We start from the raw sequence: 10,630 nt of genomic DNA on the forward strand, positions 1-10,630 counted from the left end.
TATCTGGCATATCTCACTGTCCTTCCTCATAACTAGCAAAAGTAGGATAAATTACAAATTAAGCAAACGTATTTGCAAACTGCTTAATTTGCATAATACTTATGCACATTAAGCATACATTTTTAATGTAAAACATTTGTACTCTGCATTTCTTAGCAGAAAAAGCTCCCAGTGTGGAATATGGAAAGTCTTGTGGGCCCTTAAAGTCATTGGTGCAGCATTTTATGTTTTTAAGTGCAGAGTGCACACTAGTCCTGCCCACGCCTGTGTGCTTTGCCTGTGCCCGAGGAACACATGGGCTGGAAGGGAAGAGAGGTAATGTAGCTAGGGGTAAGTCAAGAACTCATCCATCAACAGGAGATAGCCCGTTAAGTCTTACTACTCTGTAGGTGGCAGTGGCAGCTTTGTGTTATGACTGACTGGAGGTCTGTGCATTATATCCATGGGTTTTATTTAAGTGTGGGTTGGTACTGGAAATGATACATGTGTATATTTTAACTCTCTGATATTTGTGATTTTGGATAGAAGAAGCAACAATACTGCTTGTTTACCACCACTAACTAGCAGGGCCGGATCTTGGGGGGGGGGGTCTGGGGGGGAGACAAGCGCTCCAGGTGCAAGGAGGTGGGGGCGCCAGGGCAAGCATGAAGAAAAGGAGTGGCACCACCGTGGCACAGGTGCAACTGCCCGCCTGTGGCGTGGCTGGCGCATGTGTCACCGTACAGCATGTGGCCACCTGCCCTTCCTCGTCGCGTGCACCACACTTACAGCAGCTGCGTGCGAGGCCAGGGGGCAGGCAAACACGTGGCGGTGTCACGGCAACCGCCCCTCTGGCCACCAAGTGCCTGGCTCCAGTATGTGCGCGTGCATGGCGCACCCCCTCCCTCCCCCCCCTGCACTGGGTACTCTTCCCCCAGCCCTGTGCCTGCTAGCTAGAGAAATGGCGCCAGTCACCAGGTTAACAAATTGGAGGAAGGCAGGACTATGAATGCCGCCTCGAGCTCCTGGGAAGAACAGCAGGATAAAAATGCAATACAAGCTCATGGTTGTTTTTTTCCTTTGTAGAAGAATACATATAGAAGAATGCATCTGATAAATGGTATGTCAGATTGCAAGTTTCATTTTTGTTGTATTAGGATGTAACATTTTTCATAGGTCTTTCCTCAGTGGATGATAGTCTTCTATAGACGAAAAAACGTTACAGTGGAATCCTCTTGTAGATAATCTGTCCTACAGAATCAAAACCTGTAACTTCCCTTGGTGTTGGGTGTGGAAAGGAACTCATGAGTCATAAAGCACTGATGGATGGAGGCATTATCACAGACCTGTGGACTCCCTACTCTGGGGAACACACCCTACCAGACTGTGTGGAAGGAAGGTAACATTAATAAAATGGAGAGGAAGGCAGTTTAATCCAGAGGGATGGAGACAGGCCTTTTAGCTGTAGATATCTGCTGGATCAGCAGAAAAGGGGGAAAGGTTTGTCCCAGGGGAGTCCCAGGAAGATGCTGATTTAAATAAAATAGACATTTAAGTGAAATATGCATTGTGGTATTGGTCTGTACACTGTGGGTGTCTTTCCTGCTGTATATATATTACACTCCAGCTGTGCAAAGGAAACATACCCACTAACCTACCCTCTTGAAACCCCCATCTTCTATCAGGAACCCATACTTCCTCAGTTCCAACTGACCAGAAAATAGTTCTGCAAATTTTCTCTGACATGCCCATTATATATTACATGTAAGTGTGCATTATTTGAGCCCCAGTGCCATTTTTTAAAAAAATGAAAAGCCACTCTGGGGGAAAGGAAGGACAGGAATTCAGTGGAAAGAAGCAGAAAGGAAGGGGGGTACGCTTAACCCTTTTTCTGCTCGCTGTTTCAAATTCTGAAGGGGAACCATAAACTAGGGCTGGTGAAAAAAAAATTCGGTATAGTTCGGATTCGGCTGAATTCGGCCGTCTGGATTCGGGATATGCCGAAGTCCGAACTCCCCCGCTTCGGGTCCGTGCAATTCGGCGCAAATTCAAAGTTCAGGAAAAAAAATTCAGCCGAATAAAGCCATTAAAAACACAACCACGCCTTTCCGTGGCTCCAGGGGGGGCGTTTTTGGGGGTAGAGGTCCCAAACTTTCAGCGGAGCTTCAAAGGACCCTTCTTGCAAGACCCCCCAAGTTTTGTAAAGATTGGGTCAGGGGGGGCTGAGATATGGGCCCCGAAAGGGGTCCCCCCACCTTTAATGTGCATCTCTGAGCAGAGCTTGCCGCCCATGCACTAAGCTCCCAGCCCCGACAAACAGCTGAGAGCAAGGGCGGGGCAGGTGCTAAGAAGTTTGCAAAGCAACAGAACTGCAAAGCAACACTGCAAAGCAACACAACTGCAAAGCAACACCCACAACTGCAAAGCAACACCTTTGCAACCATGCAAAGCAACACCTGACACCTGGGAGTTTGCAAACCATGGAAAGGGACAGAGGCAGCTAGCTATGCATAATGAGCAGGAGGGGGTGGAATTTCCCCTTTTGCATCGGACCCGGGACCAGGCAAATGCATTCTTTAAGTAACCATTTGAAAACCAGTTTTGAGCAAGCATCAAAATAGACCTAACCGATCTTATGAATGAGGGAAAACCTGAGGACACACAACTGAAGCCCCCCCCCCCTCAAACCAGGGAGAGAGACTCGAGAGGGCACACACACCCCAGGCAGAACGGGCGAAAGCCCCCTTTGGTTTCCCCCTCCATCCACAGAAACTGCTCCCTCCCCACACACACACAGACTCTGCTTTCCCCCACACACACACACACACAGGAGAAAAATTATAGATTAAAGCCCCCAAAGGGATCTTACTGTGGCTGTCTTCTGTTCCATCAGGAGGGGCTGGGAGGACTGGGTAATCCAATATGATTCCATTTAAGCACGGAAGGTTTTGCCACTCTGGAGATGCATACAGTATCAGGTGATCCATTCATCCCAATAGGGAAAGGGGGAAAGCCCATATCTCGGGACCCCCTGACCCAATGGTTACAAAACTTGGGGGGTCTCTTACGAAGGCTCATCTGAAGCTATGCTGAATGTTTGGGGGCTGCACCCCAAAAAATGCACCCCCTGCAGCCACGGAAAGAGAAAAGGGGGGGAACCCATATTTCTGCCCCCACTGAACCCATCTTTACAAAACTTGGGGGGTCTCTTAAGAAGGCTCGTCTGAAGCTCCGCTGAAAGTTTGGGGTCTCCACCCCCAAAATGCGCCCCCTGCAGCCACGGAAAGGAGTGAATGTGCACAAGCACCCCCCCCATGAGGATTTCTCTCTCTCTCTCTCTCCCCGGCCCGGCCGCGCAGCAGCTGATTCCTCCAGTACTAAATCCTGACTGATTGGCCTGAAGAAGACCCAGCTTGGCCACCGATTGGCCAGGGGAGGAGAATGCTGCTTACTGACGGTTATGCTGCGTACTGACGGCCCGAATTTGCCGAATTTATTCGTGAACTCCCAAACTCGCTGAATTCGGCTCCCCCGGTTTCCCGCCATTTTTTGAGTTCGGTTCGTCCCGAACTAAAAACTGCCGAATCAGGGGAAATTCGGCTGTTTTTCAGTTCGGGCCGAACCGAATCGACAGCCCTACCCTAAACTCTCATGAAATCTGACTAGCCGGTAGAAGGCAAGATGTAACTGTTACTACCCATAGGGATTTCATGAAAATTAGACTATTAAGAAATAATACCAACGGTACTTTGAAGGTGTCAGAGGAGGAACTGAAGAAGAACTGAAACGATCGTCTTCCTCTTCTGCCTGACATCTGAAAGAAAACAAAAGACCTACTTTGGACATAAGGGGTTACCGCACTTTGTATTCCCAGTGATGTATTAAGAGTTTGAAAATGTTATAAAAAACATCGCTTTAAAAGGGTTTTTGGATACCACGGCTTATAATTGGCTGGAGGATGTCTTCACAGCTAAAGGGGCCAAACAAAGTGCGAACAGTATTTTTTATAACATTTTCAAACTCTTAATACATCCCTGGGAATACAAGTGCGGTAACAGCCATATTTAAGATCATTACTTTGTTGAAATATTGTATGTTATGCTATACTTACCTGTTATAGGAAATAGTAGTCTCTCATTATTGTTGGTGTTTTTTCTACATGTTTTTTCTACATGTGTGGAGATTGTAACAATATAGTTGTTACCTTGTCTATTGGGGTTTATATTTAAACCAGACTCTGTGTTTTTTTGGATAGTAACTTTATTATACACAGAAGTGTCGATATTTGCTTGATATCTATTGTAACTTCAAATCCTCCTTGAGCAGTTCCTGCCTCCTCGTCCTCAAAGTGCCAAAAACATAGTACAAACTTGCATTTGGAAACTTGTGGGTGGAAAGCTGTTGGGGGTGGAATAATTTGGAGCAGAGAAATGGCAGGTGGCAAAAAGGTTACGTGCTCCCAGCCACTTCTGTTCTCCAAAGTCCCCCTCCAATTTCCCCTTTAAAAACAACAACATCAGGCCTCAGAAAGTTTGCATTTTCATGTCATGTCCTGTAAGTCCCTGAGACTGGAACTTTCCAGCAAAATCTGATACTATGAGTGCCAGTTCGTACTGTATGTGTGCTGTGCCAAGATCTCTTTTTGTCCACATCACAAAACATTCTTTAAAGATGCTGTTTGCTACGAAAATGTCACGATCTGTATGGTGAGCTGCACCTTGAGAGTAACCCCTCACAGGAGGAAAGCCTCAGCTGAATCCAGCAATTTGTGGGGACATGGACTCTTTCCCTTGTTCCTCTCCCCACAGCAGTCCTCACTGAACCAAGGAAAGTCAATTCCCAGACTCGCAGGACCTACAAGGACTAATAGCCATGTAGGGCTGTAGCTGCCCTTCTCGTTCCTCAGTTGTCCCCAGGCCTGCATGCACCCGTGAGTCCCACAGTTCTAGGAGAGGGGAACAAGGGAAATATCCGTCCTCTTCTATGAGCACTTTTCACTGATGGCTCTCTGGATTCAACCCTTTACAATGGACTTTAAAATGGCTGTAATGTGCACTCCAGCCCTGGGCTCCAGCCTGCTAGAAACCATAATAATAAATTTGGATTCTGCTATAAATAAAAAAGTGGCTCATGCTGATGCAGGATTAGGGTTGCCAGGTCCCTCTTCGCAACCGGTGGGAGATTTTGGGGGCGGAGCCTGAAGAGGGCGGGGTTTGGGGAGGGGCTTCAATGCCATAGAGTTCAATTGCCAAAGTGGCCATTTTTCTCCAGGTGATCTGATCTCTATCGGCTGGAGATCAGTTGAATTAGCAGGAGATCTCCTGCTACTACCTGGCAGTTGGCAACCCTATGCAGGATACACCTAAAACAGACAAGACAAATATTTGGAGATTTCATTATTGCACTGGGCAAGGTGTGGTACTGTAAGTAGAAATTCCCCTCTTACAAGAATCTCAAGTTTCATTTTTTAAACAAGCAAGTTTCTTTTCTTGAAGGCTACAGAGGTAGTCTTGACAGTATGTGGGGAATGCATGTTGAGTCCTCCCCTCCCATCAGAGACAGAATAAAACTTGTAAATTTAGGCACATATCTGCAATTTCTAAATATTTGCATTATGTAAACAGTGATCAAATTCACCTCTTCTTGCTGCAGCATTTGTTGGAGTAGAATTCTACTTGGAGTAGAATTTTGCTTTTTTTTTTCATACTCAAACCCATTCTTTATTCTAGTCTACGATTGTGTCCTTTAGATAATTATATGACTACAGTGTAAAACAAAATAATGAATCTGGCTAGGTTTCATCCGGTGCCATATCTAAAAGGTGAAGAAATGTTGTTTCTGATAAATACCTCAGTTCTATCTGAATTTATGGACAATATAGCTTCTCTTTTTCTGCTAGTTGAAGAAATGCCTGGAGTACTAAGAGGAAATATTTTAGTATTCTAGAGGGAAAACGTTACAGTGTCTTCTGATTTTGCTCAACTCTGTCACCAGTTTGAAGGTGTCAGGTTGGTCAGATAAAAAGGGCCCTCACTACGGTTGGTATTAATCTTTTCTGGTTGCTCAGAGTGTGGCAATTCACCAGGGAATGCTCAAGGGCCATTCGCATGCAGGGAATACAGATAGAGCTCCTAGGGTTTAAAAATGTGTCACGGGTATGGGTGCATTTTTAAATGTGAAAAAGAAAATGCTTTCACATTTGTTACACACACATCCATAAGCAGCCATTTGTAAAGGTCCAGTTTTGATTAATGGAACCATGTAGGGATGGTGTCAATCCAAGCCATGTAGACATGGTCCAAATCTAAGTCAGGGCCCTGTGCAGCTGTAATTAGTATTTATTTAAAATCCAGCAGAGCCTCACCTTGTCTAGTTTGACCCTTAGTGTTTGAGGGCCATGTGCATGCTCAGGCCTTGAAGCCCTCTTTAAGCTCAACAGAGAAAAGGGACATGCTGCAACAGCCCCTGAGACTGGCAGGCAACGTTGAAACTGTCAGACCTCAGGACAGCCAGCCCTGGAACAACTACAAGGAGGCTGCTGGCCTGCTGGCCTGACCCAGTGGTGTCTGCTGCTGGTGTGGTCCAGCCTCTGCCTCCGGTTATAGCAGTAGGCAGTAGAGATCCTGTGCTGGAAAACCACTTCTCAGTGTGGATTCAGATATGGTTGCCAGGAATCAAATTTGGCCCTTACTTTTGTATCCCTACCCCAATTAGAGTTGCCAGGTCCGGGCTGAGAAATACCTGGAGATTTTTGGAGCGGAGCCTGAGGTGGGCGGGGTTTGAGGAAGGGAGGGACTTCAATGCCATAGAGTCCAGTTGCCAAAGCGGCCATTTTTTCCAGGTGAACCGATCTCTATCTGCTGGAGATCAGTTGTAATAGCAGGAGAACTCCAGCTAGTACCTGGAGGTTGGCAACCCTAGCGTAGGCTGAATGAGGCCCTGAGCTGCCTGGCAAGTGCCAGTGCTGTAGAGCATCTTCAAAGGTGCTGAGAACTGGCACAGAGTTATGGAGGGATTTCTGCGCTCTGCCCATTACCACATACCACCCCCAGACCAAATGTTTCTTTTCTGTTGTCGCCATGGCATCTCGACAGGCTTCAGTGCTAAAATATATGTGCACAAACTGTGCCGCCAGCTTGTGTGTGCAAATGTTGCAGGAGATTATCATAGTAGCCAGCTGTGCAGTCAGGTTTGTGCAATTTGTTTGTGCCGTCAGGAAGACTGTGGCCCTCATTCGGGTGGTACATTCATCCTAGGCGTAACTGTCAGAAACATCAAGTTCTTTGCATTGTGATACAGTTGAGCAGACACACCAAAACTCTTTCGGGTACTGGACTGGACTTCCTTAACCCTGGCTTTTACAAGTCTCACAACTAGCCAAATTATTCAGACTTCATCCTCAGATGTTGAGCAAAATCTTGGCTCATATTGGTTCATATTTGTCCTCTGCCATTGTGGTCTTAGGCGAGTCACTCTCTCTAATCGTCAACCTCTTGCCCTATCTCCTTTATGGGGATAATAACACTTGCAGGGTTGTTGTCAGGGTTGCCAGGTCCTTCCTGGCCACAGGCAGGGGATGGGAGGATACAGTTGCCAGCTCCAGGTTGGGAAACTCCTGGAGATTTGGGGTTGGAGCCAGGAAAGGACAGGAACAGTGAGGTACAGTGCCATAGAGTCCACCCTTTCAAAGCATCCATTTTCTCCTGGGCAACTGATCACTATAGTTTGGAGAGGAGCTGTAATTCCGGGGGATTCCCAGGTCCCACCTGGAGTCTGGCATCCCTAGTTGTTGTCAGGATTGTGACAATATAGTGTACGTGAAGAACTTTTAACCACTGAAAGCAACCATACAAATGTCATGGAATATTTTCTTAAATTATTTAGTTGACCATTTATATAGATACACCTTTAAATAAATAGCATGCATTGCTTGGACATAGCCCTGTGGTGGAAAGGAAATGGTTGGCAAAGAGGAGTGGAGGAGAAAAAAGGAAATGGAGACTTGGATCCAATGGCAAATAAAATCCATGGAGAGAGGAATAGTAGCTTCAGGTGAGCAGAGAGCCATAAAAAAAAAAAACCTCTGCCTTGCTGTCTGAGGTTTCACAGGATATTGCCCACATAGTTCCCAAACTGTTCTGTACAAATATGAGGACTAGAAGCCTTTTTTAAAAAACTGAGATTTTTCAGTTTTCCAAGTCTTCAGCATCCAGATTCTGAGTTTTGTGTAGCAGGTCTGCAGATGAGAGCACAGGTTAAATTTGGGATCCACAAAGGGCAAAGAAACGAAGACGGCTTTGAAGTGGTGGTGTCTCCATATAATTCCAACACGTAACCTTTCTCTTTGGTTCATTTCTCTCTGTTTTAGACTCCTCCAAGAGAGGTGCGTGGAATAGCATGGCAGAAGCCTGGACTAGAGATGGGCAGCGCTAAGGAGCCCGAGGCTTTGCAGTTGTTGAAGCAAGAAGTTGCTCCAGAAGATGCTCAGCAGCCCAATGCCAACTTGCCCTGTGGTCAGGAGAAAGACAGCTGCCTCCAGAACACCAAATGTGACGGAGGGGATCTTACCATGAGGAACTGCTGTGTAAATGATCTAGGCACCGAAAGCAGCTGTCAAGACGATACCATGGTGGACAACCCCAACCAGAAGGAGAAAGCCCCAGTTGTGGATGCACAGCCTTCTATGGATCTACCCGCAGCCACTGGGACTGTGGCTCTTAGAGACACAGGGACTGGAGAAAACCCACCGGAAGGGGTAGGAGGCGTAGCAGCTAACAGTGATTTGTGTCACAACAGTGAGCAGAGTTCTTGCATGAAGGAGCTTCCCAGTAGTTCAACCAATACCTGCAACCTTCTGGAAGGAAAATATTCTGGGAAAGCCAGTCCTACGGCTGAAAAGAGAAATGCTGGGAAGGCTTGTTGGCAACTCCCAGCAGAACCCTGCTTTAAGGGAGCCAATAAGGATTGCTCCAGTGCACCAGCTTCCCTGAAACACGTTGCATTTCTTGAACCAACCAAAAACAAAGATGAGTCAGGAAGTGTCAGAACAGGAATGGTACATTCTGAGCTGGATCCAGCCCTTGCCACATGCCTGCAGAAAACAAGCCAAGGGCAGCCTGATGCTTCTAAGAGAGATACGTGTAAGCTTAGCAGTGACACCTGTGAAGCAGAGGAACACTTGAATGAAGGACAAAGAGATACCCTTGGGCTGGAAGCCTCCAAGGAAGCTGTCTCAGAGCCCTCAAGGGCAGGCACTGCACCAGGGAAGTCAGGCAAGCCAGGTGCAGAAATGAACCAGTTGGGCCCTAGTGCAGAGATGAGGCCTCCTGTTATAAAAGTTAACACAGGTGTGGGCTCCAGTGGAGTGTCAGAAACTCTCATACCTGCTGCTGCTTCTGTCCATGAAATCAAACACCAGAGCACATCAGGAGATGCTCAAACAACGCCAGGTCAAGTCACACAGGAACCAGAAGGGCTCAGAGAAGCACCACCCTCCAGCACCAAGGGTAACAACGGAGCTCAGGAACAACCAAAGTCAGTAGTGACTAGCACGAGTATGAATGAAGGACACACATCATGTGTAGAGACGGAGTCTATGGAGCTTCTTGCCAAGACCTGCTTGTTTGAGATCACTGCTCCTCAGCAAGATGCTGGGACTCAAGTTGACAACCGTGTGTCTTTGGTGTCAGTTGCCATCAGCCCCATCAACCCGCCAGATGGTTCCACAGCCTTCACCTTCCACACCAGGGGCTTGGCACCCTCCTCTTCTCTGAAGAGTCCTGGCCCAGAACAGAAACCTACCAAGAAGGATGTGGAGATGCAAGTGTTCATCCCAGTAGAGACCCGGTCGGTGGCCACAGGGCCCATGACTCCTGTGACCAAATCCCCCCAAGCCTCCTATCCTGAGGTGCATGTTAAAGGGGCACAGGAAGAGGCACCAGAGCCTGTGCGCGAGGTCAGCTGGGATGAGAAGGGGATGACGTGGGAAGTGTATGGTGCCTCTATGGAGGTGGAGGTACTGGGCATGGCCATCCAGAAGCATCTGGAAAAGCAGATTGAAGAACATGGCCGGCAGACGGTGATGACTCCTCAGAGCACCCGTGCCAGCTCCATCAAGGGTGCCCCCCGGAAGGGCGAGATCAAGAGGCAGCCCAGCATGTTCAGGGCTCTCCTACAAAATGTGCGTCGGCCCCGTTGCTGCTCCCGAGGGGGCCCAGCTGTGGAGTAAAGTGGGCCCTCGCCCTCTGTCAGGTTTTATAGCAGCCGGAAAGGCAAATGTTGTGTGGTTTCTCAGGCAATGTGTGAGCCAATCCCTTTTGAGTCTTCTGAACCCCACGTATTTGGACACTCTGTCTTCTGTACTTTGGAAGATGCTGTGGCGTTTCCTGAAAAATGCCGGCCAAATATTGTATTACAAGAGTGACATAAATACCACTTTGCAAGGTTCTGCTGGGCAGAAGTGGGACCTGGTAGGACATATAGGCCTGAGGAGCTATTATGTCCCAGAATGCAATGCCCACTCTTGAAATACAGCTTTGCATCTTGGGAAGTAGTTTCCCCAGTGCCAAACTTGTTGAGATACAATATGCAAAACTGCCTAAAATCTGTGCTTTCCCCCCCCCCTTTTCTTTTTTTGCTGCATGCTGGAGAC

General features: G+C 47.5%; 1 protein-coding gene across 1 annotated transcript; it reads left to right on the forward strand.

Moving 5' to 3' along the window:
- The first annotated feature begins 644 nt into the window (after nucleotides 1–644).
- GPRIN1 (G protein regulated inducer of neurite outgrowth 1) lies at nucleotides 645–10,308 on the forward strand. The gene is made up of 2 exons (XM_056847462.1): nucleotides 645–854; nucleotides 8,348–10,308. Exons 1-2 carry the CDS (start codon nucleotides 645–647, stop codon nucleotides 10,205–10,207), a joined length of 2,070 nt encoding a protein of 689 aa, XP_056703440.1. The 3' UTR covers nucleotides 10,208–10,308.
- The last annotated feature ends 322 nt before the right edge of the window (nucleotides 10,309–10,630 follow it).

This window comes from Euleptes europaea, chromosome 1 (genome assembly GCF_029931775.1).
Source record: "Euleptes europaea isolate rEulEur1 chromosome 1, rEulEur1.hap1, whole genome shotgun sequence".
Taxonomy (NCBI): domain Eukaryota; kingdom Metazoa; phylum Chordata; class Lepidosauria; order Squamata; family Sphaerodactylidae; genus Euleptes; species Euleptes europaea.

Excerpts from the sequence above, each read along its gene's own strand:
- GPRIN1 (XM_056847462.1), top strand. The coding sequence starts at position 645 with ATGAAGAAAAGGAGTGGCACCACCGTGGCACAGGTGCAACTGCCCGCC. Across the intron at positions 855-8,347 it reads CCACCAAGTGCCTGGCTCCA|ACTCCTCCAAGAGAGGTGCG; the intron begins GTATGTGCGCGT and ends TCTCTGTTTTAG.